Source organism: Parambassis ranga, chromosome 6 (genome assembly GCF_900634625.1).
Source record: "Parambassis ranga chromosome 6, fParRan2.1, whole genome shotgun sequence".
Classification (NCBI taxonomy): domain Eukaryota; kingdom Metazoa; phylum Chordata; class Actinopteri; family Ambassidae; genus Parambassis; species Parambassis ranga.
The window spans coordinates 11436600-11463262 of record NC_041027.1 but is presented as its reverse complement, the minus strand read 5'-3'; the positions used below and the strand labels follow the sequence as shown (position 1 = coordinate 11463262).

Here is a 26663-nt window from a genome sequence, read left to right as displayed (position 1 = left end):
TGGCTGCTGCAGCTCAGTGGCTCACTGTCTCAGCAGTTTACCATGACAACCCGGTTGCCAACGACAACAAAGCAGCCAGACAGAAACGACATTGATTTTTAGCCACATGTCCGTGAGGGCTTGGAGTGTGGAAGGGCGGCGAGATCATCAGGTGACATTCACACCAGCACACAGGAGTGACCAATGAGCATCGTCCACCGTGAGTCTGGAGCTTTACTCTGTGTTGTTTATATAATCTTCCATCAGGATTTGAGACAAAATCAGGTGACTATGAAAGTAAATGTACGAAATGAGTTCCCACCATCATCACGTCTGTGTAAAGAGGCTTAAAGGCCCCTTATTATAGCTCTTATTTTGAAAAGAAAATGAGCTTTTGATCCTACAAAAATTTTGCCACGATGTCACTTTACAAAATAAATTTGTAAGTAAAGAAAATCAGTTTTTCATAAAGATGACTGAACTACCATCTTGATTTTGACATCACAGTGTGTAGTTCATTCCAGGCACTTGCAGGAACAGGTGAGGGGCTAGTAGCACATGATTAGCTTAGAGTGGTAGTATAAATAATATAGAATAGCCTATATGGAGCTCAACTGTGCCAACTTTCAACTCTGTTTTAATCTGTATGATATCTTCTATGGGTTTCATTTCTTTTTACTATTTCTACATGTTTCATGTAGCAGTGGAACACAGTGCCATCTGCTGGGCAAATGCGGTATAACTGCACTTCTACTACATAAGAAGATAATTCTAGTCCCTGAAAATATATACATTTACAAATATATACACTACTGTTCAGAAGTTTGGGGTCACTTGGAAATGTCTCTATTTAAAAAAAATAAAATAAATGAAGATAACATTAACGTAATCAGACATACAGTCTAGACATTGTTAAAGGTAGGGTAGGAGATTTCATTCTGATGCACTTTTTGTTAAATTAGTGTAACTTCTCTTTACAATCCGATAGCAACCAATTAGTTCTGCAGTTTCGCTTTAAAATGAAGAATATTAATCATCTGTGGAAGCTATAAAATGCTAAAAACATCAGCCAATCCTCCGGGTGGACCCTGTGCGGAGTATTGGCTGGTTGTCACTCTCTTCCTGCTCTGCGCGCACCAGAGAGGTACGTGCATGATGGCTAAAGTCACAGACCGCAGCTCATCTTCAGGTGATGCGCATCCATGAGGATTTGGAGGCGTGGCTTCGGGGTGAGCTCCGAGAGAAAGGGGCGTGTGTTTACTTTCAAAATCTGGCTAATTCTCACTGAGTTTTTAAAATCTCCTACTCTACCTGTGGTAGAGTGTGGTAAATGACTATTCTAGTTAGAAAAGGCTGATTTTTGATGGAATATATACAGAGGCCCTTTTCCAGCAACCATCACTCCTGTGTTCTCATGGTACATTGTGTTAGCTAATCATGTTAAAAAGGCTCATTGATGATTAGACTGTTATGCTGATGCCTGGTGACCCCAAACCTTTGAACAGTAGTGTGTTTCTGTTCTGAGCTGAAATGACAATTCAAACACTGCCAGCGGATTTTATGTTGATGTTTTTATAATGAAACAAACTATCACTGTGTTTCTTTAAGGATCAACACAACAAAGTGTCTTTAAAACCCGATGCAAAAAAAGAAAAGTAAACTGAACAGTTGTAGAAGTGTTTTATAAATTACAATCCTGTCACATTACAATCCTTAAAAGCAGCAATAACTGTTTACACTGACTCAGTATGTTCAACGGTACAAATAAATAAAGAGAACAGCTGTCAGATTGAGGTTTTAAAAGAACCCTGCCTAGATGCAGATCAGCTATGTTAACAGCGCCGGTGTTGTTCACTGAGAGCTTGTGTTATTGTTTGTGTGTCTGTCTGTGTGTTTTTTTAAATGCATATTTGTTGTTAACAGCACTTAGATTGATGATTCACCAGGGTTTCAAGTAGCAGAGGTTCAACCTCACAGCGTCCTCAATCGAAACGTCACAATTCCACGCACACACGTTATTAAGCCACTGTCATCAAAACTGTACATTCAATAAATTAACAATGCACTGTCTTTGTTAAGTAACCAGTGAAATGACTCTAGATTACATAATTACATTAGATTACAGGCAGAATCGAACCATTCACAAGACGAAATCCTGGGGGGGGGGCGGGGCTTGTCGCAGGGCGGGGGGTCCAACAGGAGGAGGAGGAGGAGGAGGGAGAGAAGGAAGGGGGTTTAATGTATAGCACGAGATTGATAGGCGCGACAGTGATGACATCATCGACCCTTTGGCCTCGGATCAGCCCGCGATAGGGCCTTGAGTCCAGGTTTTCTACACTTGGAGTCCATTGTTTCTTAGTTCCTCATCCCAAAGCCTCCTCCTACCATGGGGATACACAGCAGGCTGTCTCTGATCTGAATGAGACCAGGCCGGTGTAGGTGAGTTTCAGCCTCCTGCCAGCGTCAAGGCTTGTGTTTGAAATGGGCTTCAACTGCGGAGACAAGCAAAACAAAAAGGAGATGTGTTCATATTCAGGGTCAGGTTATCAAGGGTAAACCTCCTCAGATGCTCCGACCTGCATACTCCTGCGGCCTCATTGGTCGATTGATCACCCTCTGGAAAGCGGCTATCCAATCCCGCTGCTCGGCTTCGGTCTCGCAGGCGAAGAGGAACTTCCTGTCTGGCGTGACGATGGTGATCCCGTGGTTCCAGTGGTAGCCTTGCGTGGATGGGGGCAAGCCAGACAGAACGGTGTAGCTGTTCTCCTTACTGCCGATGAACACCTCACCCCGGGCGTAGGCATCCTGTAGGTGACAGGAAAAAAAACAGGAAGTCCTGTAAACAATCCAACAACAACACAACAACACGATGCATGATGTGTTCTCCTACCAGAGGGTCTTTGAAGTACATGAGCCGCCTGTCATCCATAGTAAACCACCTCTTCTTGAAGCCCTCTGTGTGCTGTAGCAAAAACAAGACGAGCTGACATACACTCAATTTATATTTGTACCTGCAGGAGGAGGGGCCAGATTAATCTCTATTTAACTGTGAAACTGAGGTCTTCCCCGTACAAACCTTTGGGCCCGTTTTCTCCATGAAGCCTTCCTTCATAAAGTTTCGGGTGAGTTTTGGCACCAGCTGGAGCAAAACAAACAAACAAACAATCAAAATAAAAAGCATAAAACGAGAGCCTTATAAAGGAAAGCATGCATGAATTATTAAGTCTGAATGATTAAAATCACATCTTCCTCTCACCTCCTCATCACTTGCTCCAGGGAAGGCCACCTGCAGATAATGGAACCTGGCCGCTCTGATGGAATTAAACCAGTCGACCATCTCCTGCAAAAAAAAAAAGATAAGAAAAATAAATAGATGACCTGATCACCTGCTGGAATCTACATACCATCGTCCAATTTTAGGCATCATGTGAAGGTGTTGTGTGGATGTCAATACCACAGAACGTGAGTGACGGCGACACTGAATGAACCTGATGAACCTGTCACTGCCGTCAGTGACGCAACTCAGCCAGCAGAGGGAGCAGAGCTTCCACTACCTCAGCCTCTTTTTTTTTTTAACTTCACTGAACGGCTATTAATATCCGTCTCTTTCTTCACTTTAATCTTCATATTTCTATTTTAGTCCTAAAACCACAGATGTTGTGAGAGTAAAACCAACAGGAACCAACAGAGTAAATTTATTTTATTTTCCATTTATTCACATGAAAACATGGTGGGTTTTTCCTTTAAAGGTGAACACCCACATACCGTTACTATTATAAATGCTACTGTGACTGAAAATAACAGGATATTTACATATATGAGTGTACCTTAGCGTCACTGTGGTAGACGAAGATGTTCCTTGTGCTGTTGTCTTTCAGGTAGGTGATCTGCAGGCCGCAGGGGTTGCCTATTTTTGCCGGCTGGAAGGTGGCGTTGAGGGTTTCGATTTTCATGGTTGCCTTGGGCTCCCTGGCCTTTATAAACACAGACGTGTAAAAAAAAAAAAAAAAAAAACGATGAGAGGACAGACAGTAAACATGCTCATCTTCCCGTTGACGTGCTAAAAATCCGTGCTTACATCCTGCTTGTTGAAATATTTCAGCGCTCCCTCCCTCTCCGACAAGACGAACTTTCGACTGAGGAACTGACCGTTGTCTCTTCCTCGTTTCCATAGAAACCCCTCGCGGTACCCTGGGTGGATACAAAGAGAGAAAGTGTGTGTGTGTGTGTGTGTGGTTAGGAGGGTGGTACCAAACACCCTTTAGAGCAGACAGGAGATTAAACAGTGAGATGTTGTAAGTGGACGATGTAACATGATACCACAGTTAAGATGAAATTTAAAGATCATTTCAAATCTTATTTATACAAGAAGGAAGAAACAGGAGACCATGTGTGTGTGTCAGGGAGAAACCACAACACGGCAAAAGGAAACCAGCAAACAAAAAAGAAGAAGAGAGAATTTAGCAGGAAATGCAGCATGAGTCAGCAAAGGCTCTTTACTTTCTCTGTGTATGGAACGTCTTAGTGACATGCAGCACTATTTAGAGCCTGATATGTCTTCTTCTTCTTCTTCTTCTTCTATTTCAATAAACCACTCTGCCTCCTTTTCTCTCTTTTAAAGTCTATTTCTGTCCCGCTGTGAAGTGTTTTCACTCTAATTTGGATCTATTTTTGTGGCATGAATGGGCGGAAGAAGTCTAAATATAATCAGGTAACGCTCCAAAGAAGTGACTCATTTAGATTCCAGTCACATGTCATCATGTCTACTAATTGTCAAATAGGTGACCAAAATGACCAATAAAGGGATTAATTGGAGATAATGAATGAGTGTATAACTTGTTTCTGAACCGTCCAATAAAATGGTGGTGAATTCAAATGTGTGTTTTTGTGTGGTCAAAGTGCTGAAAAAGATATTTATAAAAGTGTCAACAGCAGCATCTAGAGTATCACAGTAACAGGAAACTGTCGACAGTTCTTGTCTGCTGGCTTTTAGATCATTTTGGTGGTAGCAAAGATATTGACACATTCAAAGCATCACTCTGCTCACTAGAGATCTGCTCACTTTGCTTCAAAACTGGTGACTTCTGCTACTTTAGCAAGGCTTAAAAAGCAGAATATCAGGGATTTTTTGTTAGTTTCTGTCCTATTTCCTATTTTATTTTGAAAATACCTTTCATTTCTGGATCTGTTTCTACTTCCTGTCTTTGATTTTATCCCATTTTCTTTGATAATCTGCTCTTCCTCAATTAGCTTCACTATGCAGTGTTATTTTATATATATATATATATATATATATATATATATATATATATATACACACACACACTTAGGGGGGCGTTGCATGTATTTAGTGCACCCTTTACCACCCTCTTTATTAGCTGCTATTAATTTATCACTCCTGTCTTTTCTGTGTGTGTGTGTGTTCATGCTTCCTCTTTGTGTCTGTGACTTTCTGACATGAAACATTCACCCACACTTGCATTACCTCATCGATCAATAGCCTTATTTGTCCCCCCACCCTGGCCTTCTTTTCTTGCCTGACACTCTTTCCCTTCTTCCTCCGATCCTTTGCATATCGGATCAATATTGGCCGCAGAGGAGGCCAAGTTACGGCCTGTAGTCGATCTCAGCCACACACACATAAACACAGGCATGTGCACATGTCATGTCCCTCACCATGATGAAGACAGCACAAATAGAGACGACAGAATGACTCATATTATTACGTTGCCTCTGTGTGTGTGTGTGTGTGTGTGCACGTTTCTCCCCTGTAATCATAAACGGATGAGGTCACTGCAAGCCAAGCAAAGACCCCCGTCTTCAACAAGATGTGAAATATATACGAGTACGAATGCACACACACAGCATCCCAATGCACCCTCTGTTTCAGTGGTTGCTCTGCTCTCCAGCTGGGACAATTGCGATGTCATCGCTTAAATGTGCTTTTAACTGCAAACAAACACACAACCTCTTGGATGAAAATGAGCGGTTGGAAGTCATCAATGGATGTTTCAGGGTAATTGAATTCCTGCTGCTGGCATCCAGTGGGAAACGTTTGTCCAAGGAGTTTTCAAGGTTCTGCTTATTGAGGGGTAAACAACGCGAGGTTGGCACAAAAACACACCAGCCACTTGGCTTTTGTGTTTGTTTGTTTTGTTTTTTATATATCTTGTGCACATATGTAGATACATATATTATTCTGTGGCCACCTACAAGCTTTATTGAAGGAGGAGAGTCGCTGCACACTTGAATATGCTAATTACTTGGTTTCGTACTAATTTAAATATAATGCTAAATAAGATGCTAAGCTAGCATCAGGACTGTAATTTAGCCTTGCATCAAGACTGAACGGCAAATCCACCGTCTATTTTTGAGCTGTGTCACATTCAGGGTGGTCATCTTTTGATTGCAGGAAGTTTCATAACTGCAGCTTTGTGCAAGCAGAGCAGGTGAATCCTCCTTAGGCCAGGCCTTTATTCCAAAACAGCTGTTATGCTAGGCTATATTCTATTAAGAAACCTTTATTAGTCCCACAATGGGGAAATTGCTTAAGGCAGCCCAGCAAAGAGAGCCATACACCAGTGAGTACTGGAGGCTATGCGGGTAAAGTGTCTTGCCCAAGGACACACAACAGTGACTAGGGAGAAGTTGGGATCGGACCACCAACCTTCCAGTTATTGGACAACCCTGCTATACCACTGAGCCACTGCTGCCCACAGTAGCTACTACTAGCAGTAGCGGAATACTGATCAAATCAATGGGAGTTGGAAATCGTCTACCAGCAAACCATCTCAATACTCAGTTTGTCCTTCATGTCCTATAAAGGACACCATTTCAAGGCCATGTCATTCAAAGGACACCCCTTGAAATTTTGTCATCCCCAAACGATTTTCCAGCAACCAGCATAGATATTGTTTCCCCTATTTCTAGGCTTTATGCTAAGCTAAGCTAACTGTATTCTGGATATAGCTTCATATCTACTGCACAAGCATCAATGTTTGACTTTTGCGTCCTACCAAAGGCCACAGTTGGAAGTCCGTGTCCTTCAGGGGATACAGAGGAGTCTTGCTATTTCTATGAGATTTCTAGGCAACCGACAGACAACTGGATGGAATAAATAAACAAGATGTCCTCTATCAGCAAGACTGTTTTGATATTCAGGCCTCCAGGCCACAAGTCAAAGGCCAAGTCCTGCCATCGGCATGAAATTACCATTCACCCAACTAAGAAACATGTAGCCTGAGTTTTACCTGTTTCCAGGATTTATGCTAAGCTAAACTAACGGCCCTTTGGCAGTAGCTTCATTTTACCAAAGAATCATAACCCTTTCATTAATTAATTGAGGTGAATAGCATTTTGAAACATCATATAAAGAAAGGATTGGCTTAGTTGTTGCATACAAACTGATGAGGTTTTTCCACAGGTACAGCACAACGTTATCCGTTATCCTCCTTATCAGCGCGCTCGCTCGTACCTGCAGAGTACGGCTCCTGCTTCTCGATAAACTCGAACTCATTTCTCTCGTACTTGGCTCTGATCCACTGCTCCCTCAGCAGCCTGCAGGCGGGATGAAAACACACACTTAGCTTTTATGTGAATTGCACACTCATCAACTGCTCTGATCTACGTGCACACACTCGTTTTTTTTCCCCTTGTGAGACACCACACAGAAATAATAATGTGGTTTCACATCAATGAATACTTCATGTGACCCCATGAGGTGAGTGAAAACTTTTAAATTCTGAATTTTGATACTGAGGCATTATCATATAACTGAATTACTATGATAATAAGCTGCTGTGGTATCATTTTTGTTTTGTTTTATATAGCTCACATGGCAGAAAAAGCAAAATTTTGGGCACTAAAGGTTATATTGTGCAATGACACACACACAGTGACATTTAGAGGATGTTGCTAGTGATGCATGAGTGATCAGCAGGGACATGAGTGAAAAAAAATATTTAGTAAACATGTAAAAATGGGTCTAGACGTTCCATCTGTTAGCTACTTATGCTAAATTTAAACATAGCCTGTTTGTGGCAAAATATTATTAGGAATGTGACGTAACACAAAAACTACACTTCCGCTACTCACTTACTTGCAGTCGGTGTGTGTTGGTCTGTAGTAGAATGCGGGAACCTTCTGTTCATATTTAGCCTTGGCTGCGCTGTTTCCCATCGCAGCCACCAACTGAAAGAAAGAAAGAAACTCAACATATTCATCTGATTGTTGTTCAAATTTGGACACTGACTGTACAAAGACGACCCTACAGTGAGGTACATTTTACCCATTCTTAAATCCATAGTGGTGCATATGTGTTTTATTTTGAAAATCCCTTCCCCTTCTTGCCCTTCCACCCAAAGATAATCCCTGAGCCCAATCCAGCTGCATCCCTTACACTGCCTTTCCTTATCCTTCAGTGAAGGGCTCAGGCAGCACGCTGACATTTTATTGTGAAGGTCAAACGCAGAAAATTCATCCACAACACAAATTGGTGGAAGGAAAAACATCTCTCTGATGTTTTATTTGACAGCTCAGTGGGTCTTAACCATTCATTTCCACCATCTCAAAATCATCCATGAATAAAAACGCTGTCAATACAGAGCTTAACCGTGCACTTCTATACAGGCTTCTATTTGGGTTCCATCTTTAAATGTCCTGTATTGTCCTTCCATTTTGCTTCACAACAACTCCCTGCTCTCTTCTAAAGTCAAACCTCCGTTAAATCCTAATTACTGTCCTCCCACCTCCATCCCGATCTCCTGAATTTCCTCGTGCCTCACGTCAGCGCCACCTCCCTCACAGTCCCCAAACACTGGTGGCCTTTTAGCTGTGACGCTGACAAAATCTCAAAACGTTTGCTTTTCTGTTCTGACGGTTCTTGCTGATGAGCTGGAAATGGTTGTGAGGCTATTACTTCCCTAATGAAATGTATTGATCCCTGTTCTTGTTCCAATAAGAGGTCAGTATCAGCCAGAAAACCAGAAAGCCAGAAAGCCAGTGCCCAGAGCTGACCAGAATTCATCCCTCATTTATTCATCCTCTCATTCATTCCCTTCACCCTTCATCCTCTCATCCCTCATTTATTCCCTTCAACCCCTCATCTTCTCAATCATTCCCTTCAATGCCTCATCCTCTCATCCCTCATTCATTCCCTTCATCCTCTCATCCCTTATTCATTCCCTTCACCCTTCATCCTCTCATCCCTCATTCATTCCCTTCAACCCCTCAACTTCTCATTCATTCGCTTCACCCCTCATCCTCTCATCCTCCATTCATTCCCTTTATCCTCTCATCCCTCATTCATTCCCTTCAACCCTTCATCCTCTCATCCCTCATTCATTCCCTTCAACCCCTCATCTTCTCAATCATTCCCTTCAACCCCTCATCCTCTCATCCCTCATTCATTCCCTTCAACCCCTCATCCTCTCATCCCTCATTCATTCCCTTCACCCTTCATCCTCTCATCCCTCATTCATTCCTTTTAACCCCTCATCCTCTCATCCTCACCTGGACACCTCCATCCCTTCCCTTCAAACCTCCCTTCCCCCCATACACCCTTAACGTTTCAGTCGTTTGTGGCCTTGTTAGTGAAATTAAGTTGTTCTATGCTGTGTAAGCAAGAAACAACAGTCAGCAGTGAGATCTACAGGAACGGTTTGGTTTGACACGTCTCCTTCTTCTTTTCTGTCATATTGTTAAGCAAATATCTCCTGACTGGGTTGTTTCCATAGAAACAATAGTGAGGGTTTAGTTACCATGGCCTTCATGAAAACAGACAAACAGATCCCACTCAAACTAATGGGACAGAAGACAGAGTGTGTGTGTGGGGGTTTCCTCACAAGTTCATCCATATCATTTCAGTTTCAGATTCAGGTCAGGACTTGTGCAGGACCCACATTCTCTTGACATCCATCTCATTTAGAAGTCACTGATACAGTTTAAATGGTGGCAAAACCATGACACAAACCATGGTACTACTACCGCCATGCTTCAAAGATGGGATCAGTTCAATTAATACTCTATCACAAGGATTACTTTAGTTGATAAAACATCTTGCATCCTTTGTTGCCCAGATTTTGTGTTGCTAAAGACCTTTGGAAGATGTTCTGAAGATGAATAATTGTAATTATGAAGGTTTTTAGACTTGCATCGCACCTGCTAGTGTGATGACCCCATCCCATGTAACACTATGGAGTCCTAGGCAGCATTTAGGTGTATCTCAGTTTAAGATAAGCTTGTGAGAAACAATGTCTCAAGTGCTGACATATTTTAACACCACCATACCTCCACCTCAGTGGCATCCCATGTGTCCTGGACAGACTTGACCCTGCTGATGTGGGGGATGCTGCGGTGAAGGAGCGAGCACGCCTGGCAAACAAACACACCCAAAGTCAGCGACGCCCAATCCGGCTCTGCAGGAGAGAGAGAGAGAGAGAGTGGAGGGAGGGAGAGAGGAGGGAGAGCCACGGGGGAGGAGGAGGCGATGAATTAGACAGATGACGTATAGTGAGAGTAAACATGGAGGTGAAAGGAGAGGAGGTGAGTGGAATGAAATTGGGGGTAAGAGGAGGATGATAGAGAGGCGGGGGTGAGAAAGTCTTATCATAAAACGAAGCAGCAAGCTTAAGGTTCAGCCTATAAATACTAAAAGTGCTGATGCCAGAGCTGTTAAGGCCGAATAGAAGTAAATGAAGCAAATATTACAAGGGACTCTGGTTGAGTGCATCCATGCTCATAAAAAGGAGAAGCAGGGCAGCCAAATATGATTTTGGGGAAATCCTATTTGGCGCACTGACAGGAAACAGACCACTTGATCTGATCAGAACTCAGCTGATATCGTTATCAGGTTAAATACATCCTGGCACACACACACAATATGAATCAACAGAACTAAACTCAAATCAAAAACAAAGCTTTCTCTCTGCAAATGTGGCACAGCAGCAGCAGCAGCAGCATCTGTGGGTGGACAGCAGAGGAGTCATTGTGTCACACATGGCCTCAGATGCTGTCCATGCAAATGAAGTGTTTAAAGTCAAGAGATGTGACGAGTGACGAAAGGAGAGTGAAGTGAGACACTGAGTGTCTGAATGACAGACACAAAGAGACAGGGTGACAAAGCTGAAAAGCTTCGGCCGTCCCATCATTACGTCGGATCATTGAATCATCATCAGTTCATCCTCACCTCAGTAGCACATTAATGGCAAGAAGAGAAGGTGTGTGAGATCCCCCCCTCCTTCCACACACACACACACACACAAACACACACACTTAATTAGCAAACACAAATCACCTGCAGCAATCGGGGACTCTCTCTCCTCCTTCCACAGGTGTTACAAATCTACTCCTGAGAAAACCTGGGAGCTCCACATCCTTTGGATGTTTCTATTTTAATGACCTCTACACACACAAAGGCAACATTCTACATGAGTCATTCATGCTTTCATAGTTGCGGTTGTGGTAAACAAGATAAAGATAAATGAGATGAGATAAACAAAGAGGAAAAATAAAGATAATCATATAAAATTAAGTCTTAAAAACATCTAGTTCTATATCATCAATATCATGAGTATCAATTCAACAGTACAGGACGCATGATGCATTCAAGGACCATGTGTAATACAGTGCTGATGATGACACATTCTCATGTATCACTGCTAATATGTATCTACACATGTTAACAAGAATAACTTATGCATGGCCAAGAGTGACCGAGAGCGCCGGGCAACCGTCATTCTCTCTCTGTCTCACTCTCTGTGCAGCTGCCATACAAGCACACACACACACACACACACACACAAACACACACAGTGGTAGTGTGTATTACTCAAGGGAATCATACAAGAAAGAAAGACGAAAGAAAGCTCTATTTCTGTGTTATTCTGTGCTCTTGAGGATGCAGAAAGCATAAGTGGGGATGCCACAGAGGAAGAGGAGGGGTAGGAGGAGGAGGAGGAGAGGAGGAAGAGGAGGGGAGAGGTTTAGAGGTGAAGGAGCAGAGATGGAGGCAAAGAGAGGAGTTTTACTGGCATCTACAGTACAATTTATGGCTTTAACCCTTTGACAATACTAAAAAAATGTCAAGTTATCTTTATTCTGGAATCACAGCTCTTCCTCCTCACACACACACACACACACACACACACAAGCCATTCAGGGGTGAGGTCATCACTGTCTGAGTCAGGCCTTACAGAGAAGCAGACAGCACTCATGGAGATTACTGTGGCTGCATGACCAACCAACTAACCACACACACACACTTCACATGTAGAAGATGTTTCTGCTGTGAGCATCAGGTCGTGTAACTTGTGATGCAGTGTGACTCCCACAGCTCATATGCTGTTTAGGTTGAAGTCTGAAATGTGTGCACGCCGGCTCCGGCTCCGAGGAATTGTTAAGGACAAGTAAGAACAACGGTGCGTTTGATTTGACCTGCGGCGTTACTGCGGGGCAGATGTAGGATGAATGAATGAAGGAGGCATTTATATTCACACAATGCCAGCCCCTGTGCTCCGGAGCAGTTGTTGTTGTTGTTTTTTTCTGCATTTCATTTGTATATCTAGACATATGCAGCAGTCAGTCAGCATGGCAGGGGTTAACGCCTAGACGGTGGCTCCAGCTGATGTTGTGACCCTCTCACGTCTTTACATTCTACTTGTGTTTGACCTCAGTTTGAAGATGCATTCGTGTGTTTATGAGTATTCAACATGAGCGCTGCCTCTTGGATCGGCTCGCTTGTGTCTGTGCAAAGCAGTGACTTGCATTTCGCTACCATGGAGACGGATCTATAGGTAATCATTATTTGGTAGGTCCTCACAATGTTTCCACAGTGACGTGGTGACATAAAAGTGTGTGTGTGTTTGGAATAATATTCAAATGTGATAATTTATACTTCTGATCAAACACATCTGGTATTGATATTGGATTATAATGGATCCAATGCAAAAGGCCCACTCGCTCCATGTAAACACGGGGTTAAAACTGTCCCTGTGTCTGCGGTTTTTAACGTATTGAACCTCTGTTGTGTAGCCTTCACCTCACCTGTACACAACTGGTCGCTAAACCTGGTTTTTATAGGACTACAGCCATTTCCTGCTTTAAAAACAGCTCCTGAATAAGCATAAAGCTCCTCTTATCTCACCAGAGCTCCTGCTGTGTTCACTGTGCAACACACTCCTTCCTCACACCTCGGAGGACTGCAGAGGCTTCTCTCCAGAGGGACCTGGAAGTCTTTGTGCGTCCTTAGCAAAGGTCAGAACTACAAACGCTGCTGAGCTACAGAGAAACCCTGCCGAACGAGCTCGCGGCGGGCGAATATAGGAGGAGGAGGAGGAGGAGGAGGAGGGAGGAGGAGGAAGGGGGGGAAAGGTAAAGAAGGGCAGAGTACGAATGACTAAGCATAAAAAATGCACAAGCTGTGTCGCCGCTTTGTGCGTTTTCAGACCAATTCCAGCTGTCTGCTTAATGGATGTTGTATCTGTGATGGGGAGATGAGACAAGAGCGAGGGAGGACAGTCAGGTCGCCGCTGATCATGTGATAGTCTGTGTTTACCCTTCACACAGTCATATATGATGTAATGCAGCAGACATATCGAGGGTCGTTAGTCTAGTTCTGTTTGAGAAGTGATCACAGTGCCTATAGATGATATTACTGTTTGTTTGCTGCCTTCAGATCATTCGTGGACATCCTGTTTCTCAGAAAAAAAGGCCACTGAGATAAGATCCTGTCGCCATCTTGGGACTGAGCCACCGAACCGGCATCAATAATTCAGAATTTGACCATTATGAGATATGAATTATGAGCCTGGGAATCCCGGGGTCTCACTAACAAGGGGTTTAGTTGATGGATGGATCAAATGAGCTCCACCTCAGTTTCAGAGTTCAGCAGCTTTCCCCCCAAAAAAACACACACACACTTTTCATTTTTACAGCCACTAAGACACAGAACATCCGCCCCACCTTCACAGGCTGAATGTGATGCAATCACAGCAAAGGTGAAAGTGGCAGAGCCGGAGGGTGTGCTGCAGAAGAGTGCAGGGAAACGACATCAAAACGTAGATCCCAAGAGTCAAATGAGGCTTTACTGGCAGCAGTTATTGTGGCAGGTTCCCACAAACATGACAAAGAGGCTGTAGCCATGACAGCAGGCCTCTGGGACAGCTTTGAGCTCGAGGTGCGCTTCATGAGAGTTTCTGGTTTCGACTGTGTTAGTGTAACTCTCCTCTCTGTGACAGGTGCTGGTTCTACCTGGCTTTAGAAGTAGGCTGTTTGGGATTACAATGGATACTCTTGCCTTCCAACAGACAACATATTGTGCTTAGTTACCACATATTCTAGCCTGGATGGTAGCATATCTGCAGGCTAACATGTGCCAATTAGCACTTAAAGGTCGGGTAGGAGATTTCATTCTGATGCACTTTTTGTTAAATTAGTGTAACTTCTCTTTACAATCCGATAGCAACCGATTAGTTCGGCAGTTTCGCATTAAAACGAAGAATATGAATCATCTGTGGAAGGTATGAAACGCTAAAAACATCAGCCAATCCTCCGGGTGGACCCTGCGTAGAGTATTGGCTGGTTGTCACTCTCTTCCTGCTCTGCGCACACCAGAGAGGTATGTGCATGATGGCTGAAGTCACAGACCGCAGCTCGTCTTCAGGTAATGCGCGTCCATGTGATTGGGGGGCGTGGCTTCGGGGTGAGCTCCGAGAGAAAGGGGCGTGTGTTTACTTTGGAAATCTGGCTGACTCTCACTGAGTTTTCAAAATCTCCTACCCTACCTTTAAACATAGTTCAATAGCACTCACAGGTGATAGATGTTAGCATTTGGGGAATTATTAGCATTGTTCAGAATGGCTATAGTGTAGCACTAATATTTCTGCAATGTAGCTAGCACCTTCATGTGAGTGGTCAAAAAAAAAATGGTGGCCGAGACGATGGCAGAGAAGCTTGTTGCAGATGGAAGAAAAGTCTAAACCTAACCAAGTTGTTTTTTTAACGCCTGAACATGCATATAATAATTTGCTTTCGGTGATAGTGTGTGATTTATCAGTGTTTTAGGATACATCCTCTGAGAATGTATCTCTTCCCCATCTTTAAGGTAGCCTGGCCGGCCATCCTAAATGTTTTCTGTTCTATACAAAGAATGATCCAATGTCTGTGGAGTCAAGTTGGATTTCAAGGACGAAGAATAAACTTCCTCTTTATGCATTTGCACAGACATTCAACCAATCAGACACACTGTAACATGTGAAATATGCACAGCGACAACCAGGATGACTATAAAAAAGTTCAAATCTGAGGTGTTATTAGCAATTCTGCCAATATTTTCTTAATATTTTATCACTTAAAGCCCAGGCTGGATTATATAAATGGTTATGATTCGGTATGGCTTGTACCATATATACCAAGTGAACGGGTATGGCTGGCCAGGATTTCAAGACTAGGTAAGGCTTGCTTAAAAGGTCAAAGATCACCAAAGATAATATTAAAGCCAGGCGTCAGTTTGTATGGGGTCAGCTACAGCTATATATGTTCCACAGCGAGGGACAGTTCTCATACTCCCATGCTGCAAAAGTACCACCGGCTCCAAAAGCTGCTCTGCCACAGCCAAGTCCTCAGAGGAGCCGTAACCAGGGCCAAGGAAACGGGCATCCTGGGCGGGCTCGGCTCCAAAGCACTGGGCGTTCAGCCCGTACCGGTGCCTCGGCGGCCACTCACTGGCTTTACAGCCATTTCAGTGTGTGGAGGAAGGAGGGAGGGAGGGACGGGGGAGATAAATGGGGAGGAACAAGGAGGGAGAGATGAAGGAACACACTGAAAAAATGCCAGGTGGAAATATTGGTGCCATATGGAAGTACATGGAAATGCAAAAATACACAGTGAGGAGGCTGCTGACAATAACACACACACACACACAGGAACCACAATGTAGAGTTGGCACACATCACAACAGCCAAACACACACACACACACACAGAGGAGTGTTTATGGGTTTATGGCTGTAGTCCAGGGTCCAGTCTGTCCAGGCCTGTGTGTGTTTTCAGGCCTTTGTCATCACACACGGACCTTTACATTCTCTCAGACTTCTGTGCGCGCCACAGCCTCGTGCACAGCAGCTTACATGTATTGATGCATCTCCAGCTGCATGCACTGGCTCCACCAGGCAGCAGGAGGAGGGATGTGGTGATGGAGGTGGTGGTGGTGGTGGTGGTGGAGGAGGAGGAGGAGGAGGAGGGTTGTCTTACCTGGATTGCCGCAGTCCGCGCACGTTTCGTTACCCGGTCTCGCCAACACGTCTTGCAATAGCAGCTTGTTCCCCTCCGGTTCCAGCGCCATGGTGAGTTTATCCGTCCAGCCTCACCGCGGTGGGTAGAAGAAGAAGAAGAAGAAGGCTGCTCAGGAACATCCGCTGCTGGACAGACAGACAGACAGACAGACCAGCTGATCACCTGTCGCCTCCAATCTGAGCTGGACTAGAAGAGACAGACAGGCACGAGACAAGGACTGGACGAGACTGAACGATCCGTGTGGAGAAACTCTCTCTCTCTCTCTCTCTCTCTATCCCTCCCTCTCTTTTCACTGATAGCTCTATTACCAAGTCTCACTGACTGCATAACAATCAAGCCTATATGTTACCTCCTCCTCCTCCTCCTCCTCCTCCCTGCCTGTCTGTCTTCTCTCTCTCCTCCGTTCCTCACTTAAATCTTACAAAAGTGAGACACCCAGCGGTGGAAAAGGCTCATTTCACGTCCTGAAACTCCAAAAGGTGGAGGTTAGTTGTGTAAAAAGTACACCATCAGTTAAGGTCCTAAATATAAAGGTGACACACCAAAAAAAAAAATTTAAATACAGCAACATTTATTTATTTATTTTATTATTATTTATTTGATGTCGAAAAGTACAGATACTATATGTTAAGCGCTATTTAATTAGGCGACATTTTATATTGTCAACTTTTTTATTTTATTTAGTATTTTTTTCTATATATTTTTTATTTAACTACATCTATATTATGTAGAAGTTTCTGTCATAAATATAACCAGTAACACATAATCTGCACATAATCATTGTAAATGTGATAAAAAAAATATATAAAAAAAATAAAATACATTTTGTTATATTGTCATTTTGTTTATAATCTTTTATTTTGTAAGCGTTTCTTTACTTCCTGTGGTATATATGGTACATCAAAAGTTCGCTCGACCATCGATTCATCCTAATCTATTACTAATGTCTGTCTGCTGAGACGGGCCCTCCAAAATAAAACGTCATAACTGCGCGACAACAGGGTCACATTCGGTGACTGCTTTTAACACATATAAACATGTCGACTGCTATGAATTTCGGTACGAAAAGTTTCAAACCTCGACCTCCAGACAAAGGCTCCTTCCCGCTGGACCATTTCGGTGAGATAAGGCGCAGAGTTTTTGTTCGGTTGTAACGCTTTATGACTTGGAATGAGGCGGATATGAGCTAATATTACACCACATAAATAACTTAACGTAGTAAAAAGCAATTAATGTTGACGAGCAGTCGATGTAGGTGGAAAAATGAGTTTTGAAATTGATAATTTGAATGTATCCTCGTTATTTTGTTGACTCATTGCTTCAGGAGAGTGTAAATCCTTCAAAGAGAAGTTCATGAAATGTCTGAGAGACAACAGCTTCGACAACTCCAAGTGTCGACTGCAATCCAAAGACTACCTGGAATGCCGGATGGACAAGTAAGCACCTTAAAAACGCTACCAACCAGTTCACTGTCATATAATCAGCTGTGCACACCCTCAGTAAAACACTGTGTTTTTTTAAGTCAGTTGATGACTAAGGAGCCTATGGAGAAACTGGGATTCAAAGACCTGATGGATCCTCCTCCCAGCCAGGCGGATCGCGACGCTAAACCCTGATCTGGGACTCCAGATGCTGCTCCGCTGATGGCTGCCGGTGCTGCTCTGAACGTATCCAGCACAGTGGTGTGAGTGTGATGCCCTCCAACATGGAGAAGTTTCACAAACTCTGGCAGGAGGACAGTGTGGTTTGACGTGCGGCCTCGGGTGAGGGGCCACAGTGCTAATGATGTACATACAGTAAAAAATCCTAATATATGTTCAGTAGAGATGCTTTTTTTGGCATCTCAATAAATGTTTTGTATTTAAACTGTTGTGTCAGAGCATTTAATAGAGCAGCAGTTCCTGATCCTGATGATTCAAGAGTACCAAATTAGCCTAAATCTCACTGAGTTCCTGTCATGTGACTGATGGTCACAGCAGGAAAGCAGTCATGGCTTCCCAGTTGTGTTGTGGAGTTATTTTAAGCTTAGGTTTTAAAGTGAAATGTAAGTCAGTAATGCTGCATTCAAGGGCCATAGGAAAATATGACGATTGCTTCCTCTGTGTTTAGCTTGTAGTTGTAATTTTAATAGCTTTTTTTTTTATGGAACACTTGCTTTCCTAACCCTAAAGAAGCACTTTTGGGCAGCATGCTACCCTGAGCATGGTGTGTGTTCCAGGAGCACACTGTTGGTTGTATACACTGGCTTCTGTGGGTAAAGGCAACTCAGGAACAATAATAATCATAAGGGAAAAGAGTTTATTGATAATTTATTGCTGTTTTTCCTCAACAACAATGTGAATAAATCAGAACTCTTAGCCTCTTTCTCAGCACATCATTAGACAACTCCTCCCAAAACAGCCCTCGTCTCTGCAGACAAGCATCTGCTTCTAATGATACGTTTGCTTTTTTTTCCTCATTTGTACATGTAACATACTAAGGTGGAGTGTTGCAGAGGTGGATCACCCCCTTTGGGAGATGAGGTCAGAAGATCTGCAGCTGTACCGAGACGGAGTAGAAATACTATATAACATCCTTTCTGCCAAACACTGCACACATTGTTGTGCAATCGCACAAAGACAAAACATGCTGGTGTTAGCTGAGAGAAAATATTATTGATGTAAAATGTGTGGATGGTGTCCCGTCTTCAAGGCACTTCAGAGGATTTGGCAACATATTTGTCTCTGGGGGGAAAAGAAGCAGAATATAGAATATTTCTCCAGTGCATTAAAAGCAGGAATTAACCCCAAAAATGCCGAGGCATTGCTACAAAAGTTGTGGATGCTAACGTCGCTCTTTTGATCGAGCATTAGCACGGTGATTGTTAGCCATCAAAATATCACCGACGTGATTATTTCAAGGCTTTTTCTTAGCGTGATGCTAACGTCTGGACTACAAAATGACATCATTCCTGGTTTTTGTGAAATTTTGACTTACCTCAGCTAACTTCTCGAGTCTTTGCGGGACCCACCAGGCTCTTGGATCCACACACCAGGTGAACTTGTTATTAGCAAAGCTGCAGGATTAAGAAGAAAGTTAACCATTAAAAAAAAAAACATCAAGAGCAGGTCTAATCTGGCTAAATATGCAGCCTGAAGATGGTTAGCTAGCTGCAGTCTTTATGCTAAGCTATGCTTAGTTTTACTTACATGACTGCATCAACGTTACACTGATTAAACGTGGTTTTGTTCTGTATGAAGCACTTATCAACACGCTGGTTAATGGTGGCGTTGGAGGTCTGGACGCAGCACGTGGGCATGACGGATCCTGAGCTTCTTAGCCAGGGCATGATACACATTGGATGAACTACAGTTAACACAACACAGAGAATTTATAAGTGTAAACACACCATGCATCATAATATGAATATTAATCACATGCTGTATTCAGCCTGGTCACACTCACCTTGAGAAAAGACACAAAGCATCACAGCTAAACATGCAAATCCACAGACAGAGGAGGACATCTTCAGTCCCAGCATGATTCTACACACTCTGTTCCCACGTTTGTCAGTGAAGTGAAGCACCGAGTGGGTATAAATAAGGCTGACAGAATGAGGGAATACACACACACACCCACACACACTCCCACACACACACACACACCCCTTCGAGAGAAAGAGGAGCACAGCTGCATTTCCGAGACATTACATCACTTTTTCCTTCCTGTCGCCACAATAGGAATGTGTTCAAGTCACCGAGACACAAATCACAGTTTAAAAGTAAAGTTTGGACGTGTGTTGGATGATGTTGCTATGGTGATTATCATGCTGTTTCAGGCAACAGCTAGTTAGCTTAGCACAACATAAAACCTAGGTATCACTGTATGCTGTAAAAACAATTAAAGACTTTAATTAAATACTAATTATTCTCATGATTCCTTCCAACCCTGACAAGATGCACCAAAGAGCATCCTCACAGCATTGTACCGCCACCACCGTGTTTGACTGTGGGAACCGTGATCTTTGTGTCTGATGTCACCAAAACAATAAATGATGTTTCTAACCTGGGTTCAGGTGTAAATATATATATATATATATATATATATATATATATGTAGCTCTCAGCGTAAGTTCAGTCATGAAGACTCTATTCCACATCATCCAGCTCTTATCTCTATCCCCTTCCCTCTTCACCATCCTAGCACTCTCCTTCACTGCACTGCACTCCGTCTAGTGACCTCCCACATAGTCAGGTGTTTAATAGATGGCACCTCCCTCACCAATCAGCTGTCGATCTGTCTCTCTCCTGCCCAATCATAACGTAGCAAGAGATTTAAAAGTCTCTGTCTCTTCTCCAGCTGTCTCCCGATCGAATCCGGCAACCCTCCTCCACCCCAAGCACCTCCCGATCCATGCGGTTCAAGGTCTCCCCTCTCCTGCTCTCCTGCTTCTACACCACCACCAGGTCTAGACCCCGGGGGGTCTTCGGATCAGCGGCCTCTCCGCTCGAGCTTTCCCCCCTTTCGGACGTGGTCCTCACGACGGGGTCTAGGACGCCAATGCATATTCACAATTATTGTATTAATAAATTCTTTCTCATTCAGTTCGCTGAGTCGCTCATGATTGAAATATATATATATATATATATATATATATATATATATATATATATATACACTGCTAAAAAAAATAAAGGGAACACTTCAACAACACATCCTAGATCTCAATGAATGAAATATTCCAGTTGAAAATCTTCACTCATTACATAGTGGAATACGTTTGAGGACAAAATAAAATAAAAACGATCAATGTAAATCAAAATTATTAACCCATGGAGGTCTGGTTTTGGAACCATACTCAAAATAAAAGTAGAAAATCACATTACAGGCTGATCCGACTTGAGTGGAAGTTCCTCAACACAAGTCAGAATGAGGCTCAGTAGTGTGTGTGGCCTCCCTACAATGCCTGGGCATGCTCCTGATGAGGCGGCGGATGCTCTCCTGAGGGATCTCCTCCCAGACCTGGATTAGAGCATCAGTCAACTGGACTGACTGTGCTGCAACGTGGCGTTGGTGGATGGAACGAGACATGATGTCCCAGATGTGCTTGATTGGATTCAGGTCTGGGGAACGGGCAGGCCAGTGCTTAGCATCAATGCCTTCATCATCCAGGAACTGCTGACAGACTTCAGCCACATGAGGCCTAGCATTGTCATGCATCAGAAGGAACCCAGGGCCCACTGCAGCAGCATATGGTCTCACAATGGGTCTGAGGATCTCATTCTGGTACCTGATGGCAGTCAGAGTTCCTCTGACTAGCACATGGAGGGCTGTGCCTCCAAAGAAAAGCCTCCCCACACCATTACTGACCTACCACAAAACCAGTCATGCTGGAGGATGTTGTAGGCAGCAGAACGTTCTCCACGGTGTCTCCAGACTCTGTCACGTCTGTCACATGTGCTCAGTGTGAACCTTCTCTCATCCACAAAGAGCACAGGGCACCAATGGTGAATCTGCCAATCTTGGTGTTCTCTGGCACCCTGCACGGTGTTGGGCTGTAAGAACAAGCCCCACTTGTGGACGTCGGGCCCTCATACCACCCTCATGGAGTCTGTTTCTGACAGTTTGAGCAGAAACATGCACATTAGTGGCCTGCTGGAGGTCATGTTGCAGGGCTCTGGCAGTGCTCCTCCTGTTCCTCCTTGCACAAAGGAGGAGGTAGCGGTCCTGCTGCTGGGTTGTTGCCCTCCTACAGCCCCCTCCACGTCTCCTGGTGTACTGGCCTGTCTCCTGGTGTCTCCTCCATGCTCTGGACACTGTGCTGACAGACACAGCAAACCTTCTTGCCACAGCTCTCATTGATGTCCTATCCTGGATGAGCTGCACTACCTGAGCAGCTTGTGTGGGTTGTAGACACCACCTCATGCTACCTCTAGGGCTGAGAGCACTGACAAAATGCAAAAGTGAGCAAAACATCAGGCAGAAAGGATGAGAGCAGAGAAATGGTCTGTGGTCAGCACCTGCAGAACCTCTCCTTTATAGGGCTTGTCTTGATAACTGCCTCTCATTTCCACCTGTTGTCTGTTCCAATTGCACAACAGCAGCTGAAACTGATTCACAATCAGTGTTGATCCTAGCTGGACAGGCTGATTTCACAGAAGTGTGACTGACTTGGAGTTACGTTGTGTTCTTTAAGTGTTCCCTTTATTTTTTGAGCAGTGTATATATATATATATATATATATATATATATATATATAGATGCATCTGCTCCTCTCTCTACTGTCTGACTCCTCCCCCCCCCCCCCCTCTCCCTATATTCCCCTATACAAATAGAGCTGCGAGCTTCAGAGGCGTGGCCTAGTTGGTGAATGATGTTTTCTGAAGAAGGGAACTTGAGCAACCTGCACAGAGAGCTCATCCAGTGATGGGTGTTTCCTCATTTTAGTTGCATATATGAAGAAAACATGGACCTGCAGGACTCAAGTCACTGTCCTCTCGTCATTTTTTTTTTTTGAGTTTGTATTATTTTATTTTTTGTCAGGAGCCATGTACACAAAAAAAAATAAAACACAGAGTGTTCCAGGTTATAGCGTTCAGATTCATCTTTATTAGTTAAGAAAATTAAAGATTTCATTTTTAAAAATGTTTTTAAACAGAGGACATAAAAGTTGATTACGTGTTAGCAGAATAATGACAGGTGAGAGTGACATGATGATGAGATGTCTGCTCAGATGCTCATGACTCAAACCTCGCTCGGCCTCGTCTGTCAACTTTACAGAATATTCCTCTCTGTTGAGAAAACAGTAAAAAAAAAAAGAAAGTATGTAAAACTATGTTTAATTAAAACACAACACATTTCTTCACACTTACCTTTTCTAGTGTCTTGAGCCTTTTCTCTAACCAGGAGGCTTTTGGGTCCACACAATATTTCTTGTTACTCTCAGTGACGAAGCTATTCAAAAGAAAAGGTGAAGGTGTGTATGAACACACAGGGTAACGACTAGTAGACACACATCTGTGATCAAACTCACACGAATGCGTGCAGGCTACAGTGCAAAGATGAATGTGCCTTCTGCTCATAACATTCTTTGACAGGCTCAGAGATTCGGGCGCCTGAGACTCGAACACAGCAGCTGGAATGAACAGGCGAGAGTTCGTGGTCGCTAGCACGTTTCCCTGCAGTGTAAACACACATCAATCAGTTATGTAGCATTTATTGTCATTTATTATTATTATTATTATTATTTTTTTACCCACCTTGTGCAAGTTGGAGCCCGAGAGCACACATAAAAACCAGGCAGGTGGAGAAAGCCATCTTTGGTCCTTGAGTGGGAGCAGACGAATCTGATGTGATGTTACCGTAGCGACCACAGGCTGCTTGACCCTCTCTGTGTGATGTCTTACTTTAAATAAATGCATCTAAAATGAGGAAACGTCCCTGATTGGACGTTCTAGAGGAGGATTGCTCAAGAATTCCTCAGAAAACCCCACACTAATGGTGAAATCTACGACTTTATTATCACGACCACGCAAAGAAACAGCAGTGCATAAAGTGAAAAATACACAATGACTAACAAAGGCTTCAATATGAGGAGGGACATAAACATACATGTACAACCCAGACGGCGCCTCTGCTGACCTCACTCTGACTCATCATGTGATTTCAAGGAATGTTACAACAATGATGTTAAATACGGGATCAGCCCTTTATCTCTTTACTGCATATAAAATCTCTCCAGTAACTGTGTGTATAAAATCTATCATTTATTGAAATGACACTGGACATGGATCAGTGATTAACAGCTGATTTGTATATTATATATTTTAAAATGCAACGCAGCTTATAAAAATAAAAATATATAGACTTCACATTTGGCCTGAATGTGCTGCGATGCTGCAAAGAAATTGAGATGATTTAGTGTTTGGGCTTGAACTGATTACCTCTCTGTAAATGTCTCATAAACCTCAAGTTTCATAAATGTGTTGAGCAGAAAAGGTTTGAGAAACTTCCTCTAAAACACAATCACCAGCACAACAGGAAATAAGTATTAAAGCAAACTCCTAATAAAGAATATATTACAAAACGTAGCATGTAAAAACTTTAGGACAGCTGTAAGTCTTCTTATTTTTTAACATCTTAGCATTTACAGTCATACATTACTTAGAATAATACAACTAAAAATAATTAACAGACCAAAAACACAAAACTGCCTGTTTGCTTTGTTGCACTAAACAAAAGGACAAAAACAGAAGGAGTGGATTCAGAGGGGGAAGGGTATAACTAGCGGGATGAGTTGGAGCTGGAGCGTGAGCGATGGCGGCGGCGGCCAGGCGATCGGGACCGACGCCTTACTGGAGAGCGTCGCCGTGGAGACCGGGACCTGCGAAGCAAGAAAGATCAAAAACAAAAGAAAACACCTTCTTATCAATTACACATATGCAGTGTAATAGAATATAAATGTCTCATACGACAGCAGTCACCAGTGGTGCTAAAATTAGCATTATGTTTCCCAGATGAGCCATAGCTCCGCCATTTCCTGCATTAATCACCCGCTCATCACATCACATGCCGATTACCTTCTCCTCATTCGAGGTGGGGTGCGCCTCCACATCGGAGGTGGAGGAGGCATCCGGCGGGGAGGGGACAGCCTGCGAGGAGGAGGACGCACTGTGGGAGCCAGCACTGCCGTGACGGTGATTTCTTGCCCATCGATCTGACCTGGAAGACATCGGCGAACGCATCAGAGCACAGATCCGATACAGTCTCTCATCTCACGCTCCTCTGCATCCTTCCTACCTCCATCCATGTGTTTCAGGGCCTTCTCTGCCTCCTCAGGGGTCTCGTACTCCACATAGGCGTAGCCCTTGGACAGGTGAGGGTGGATGCGGCTCATGGGCATATCAATCATTTTGATCTTGCCATAGGTGGAGAAGATCTCCTGGATATGTTCCTTGAAAGGCACAACAGAGGCTGAGTTTATGGGCATCATGTGATAATATGAGCATGTTTTCAGCTGTGTGATCCAAACATGTTAGTATAAGCAACACTAAAATCTTTTAAGGAACTTATGGTAAAAAAATTTACCTTGATGACATTTCTGGTCAGCCGGCCAAGGTACACCTTGGTAGGTTTGGGTGTGGGGCTCCTGCGTCGTCGATCCCTATCCCTATCATCCTTCTTTGCTGATTTTGACCTACAAGGACGTTTTAATTAATAAATCAGATATCAACGACACCCAGACACACTTTTCTGTACTTGTACTACATTTCAGTGTTTCACAGCAATTAGTTCCATACTTCGAGCGTGAGCGTCGTCTGTTGTTGTGGCGTTGACGACTGGGGCTCGGTGAGGTGGATGAGGATGAAGAGGAAGAGGACCGGGAACTTGAGGACCCAGAGTGGCTGGAGGCGGAGGAGCTGGAGCCACTGGAGGAGCCAGAGCTGGAACCTGAGCTGCTGCTGGAGCTGGAGCTGGACCTGAGAAAAAAAAGAGAAAGATTTGATTCTGGAGCAGAAGATGGAAGGTGATTACCAGACATCTTCAATCATCCCTTTCCCTCGCAGCATCTTTTCAAGTCAAGTTGAAATGCAGCATTTGACTTTATTTTGTATGAAGAGCTTCTGACCTGCTGCTCCCACTGGAAGCACTGCGCCGTGTACGGTTTTTGTCTCGGCCCCGCTCTTTGTCACCTCCCTCCTTTGTGGATCCAGATTTGTCTTTACCACGCTGTTTACTTTTGTCATCCTCCTTCCTCTTTGTTGGGGAAGGTGCCCTTTTGGAAGAGGAGAAATACATTTAGAGTTTAATCCACATGTAGGTATAAATACAATACAGTATGCACACATCAAGCCTGCAAAGCTGCCAGGTATTAAGCTATATTTCATATAACAGTTGTTATAACAACTATGCTGCGTTAAGTACACCACATATTGACACACAAAACGTGCACGTTTGTACGTTTTTGCACATTTTCATCACAAAGCCGAGCAAACTGCTAGACTGTATCCAAGCTAGCTAGCTCGCCTGACACTAACGTGACAGCATTAGCTAAGAAGCTAATTTACGTATTTTATGTTGCATTTTTAACCCCATGCAAATTTAAACCTAAAATACACCACCTTTTGTCGCTTTAGCACATTACGTAACTATTAATTAATCATTCACATGTAAGGAACATTGGCTAAAATCGTACTTTACTTACATCTTTCTTACTCGCCGTTGTGACAGTCGCAGAAAGATGACGCACCACCGCGTTGATGTAAACCAATCAGAAGCCTGTATTCACGTCACACGTGCTACAACGTGTGATAACACTGGAAAAAAATTCCCTCAACTAGGACTGTCAGGTGAAACGTTTGTATTTAATTCGTTTTATAGTTTTGTTTATTTCGTTGTCAAAGCTTAATATTATTA

General features: G+C 43.4%; 4 protein-coding genes across 7 annotated transcripts; 1 reads left to right on the top strand and 3 right to left on the bottom strand.

The window, feature by feature from the left end:
- Nucleotides 1-1684: 1684 nt before the first annotated feature.
- On the bottom strand, nt 1685-16344 carry LOC114437724 (arf-GAP with dual PH domain-containing protein 1). Of its 3 annotated transcripts, XM_028408585.1 has the most exons (12): nt 16227-16344; nt 11822-11868; nt 10267-10394; nt 8078-8169; nt 7454-7536; nt 4058-4170; nt 3807-3953; nt 3236-3319; nt 3056-3118; nt 2870-2941; nt 2556-2784; nt 2443-2471 (listed from the first exon to the last, which is right to left on the bottom strand). In XM_028408585.1, the coding sequence occupies exons 4-12, from the start codon at nt 8155-8157 to the stop codon at nt 2443-2445; spliced, it is 900 nt and encodes a 299-aa protein (XP_028264386.1). In that variant the 5' UTR covers nt 8158-8169; nt 10267-10394; nt 11822-11868; nt 16227-16344. The 3 variants fall into 3 exon arrangements, with proteins under 3 accessions (XP_028264385.1, XP_028264386.1, XP_028264387.1); XM_028408584.1 differs by lacking the exon at nt 11822-11868 and having other exon boundaries at nt 1685-2471; nt 16227-16317; XM_028408586.1 differs by lacking the exons at nt 11822-11868; nt 16227-16344 and adding an exon at nt 11273-11525.
- An 884-nt stretch (nt 16345-17228) lies between these two features.
- cox19 (cytochrome c oxidase assembly factor COX19) lies at nt 17229-20665 on the top strand. Of its 2 annotated transcripts, XR_003670930.1 has the most exons (4): nt 17229-17387; nt 17593-17704; nt 17791-17952; nt 20607-20665. XR_003670930.1 is itself a non-coding variant. In XM_028408587.1 (3 exons), the coding sequence occupies exons 1-3, from the start codon at nt 17306-17308 to the stop codon at nt 17882-17884; spliced, it is 288 nt and encodes a 95-aa protein (XP_028264388.1). In that variant the 5' UTR covers nt 17229-17305; the 3' UTR covers nt 17885-18134. The 2 variants fall into 2 exon arrangements, 1 of the variants encoding a protein (XP_028264388.1); XM_028408587.1 differs by lacking the exon at nt 20607-20665 and having other exon boundaries at nt 17791-18134.
- Nucleotides 20666-22836: 2171 nt separating this feature from the next.
- On the bottom strand, nt 22837-23670 carry LOC114437304 (eotaxin-like). Its single transcript, XM_028407925.1, has 4 exons — nt 23507-23670; nt 23281-23425; nt 23120-23201; nt 22837-23038 (listed from the first exon to the last, which is right to left on the bottom strand). Exons 1-4 carry the CDS (start codon nt 23562-23564, stop codon nt 22985-22987), a joined length of 339 nt encoding a protein of 112 aa, XP_028263726.1. The 5' UTR covers nt 23565-23670; the 3' UTR covers nt 22837-22984.
- A 105-nt stretch (nt 23671-23775) lies between these two features.
- On the bottom strand, nt 23776-26515 carry LOC114437303 (RNA-binding protein with serine-rich domain 1-like). Its single transcript, XM_028407924.1, has 7 exons — nt 26452-26515; nt 25876-26022; nt 25547-25726; nt 25335-25443; nt 25047-25200; nt 24827-24968; nt 23776-24630 (listed from the first exon to the last, which is right to left on the bottom strand). Coding segments are annotated over exons 1-7 (834 nt in total). The 5' UTR covers nt 26454-26515; the 3' UTR covers nt 23776-24530.
- Nucleotides 26516-26663: the final 148 nt, after the last annotated feature.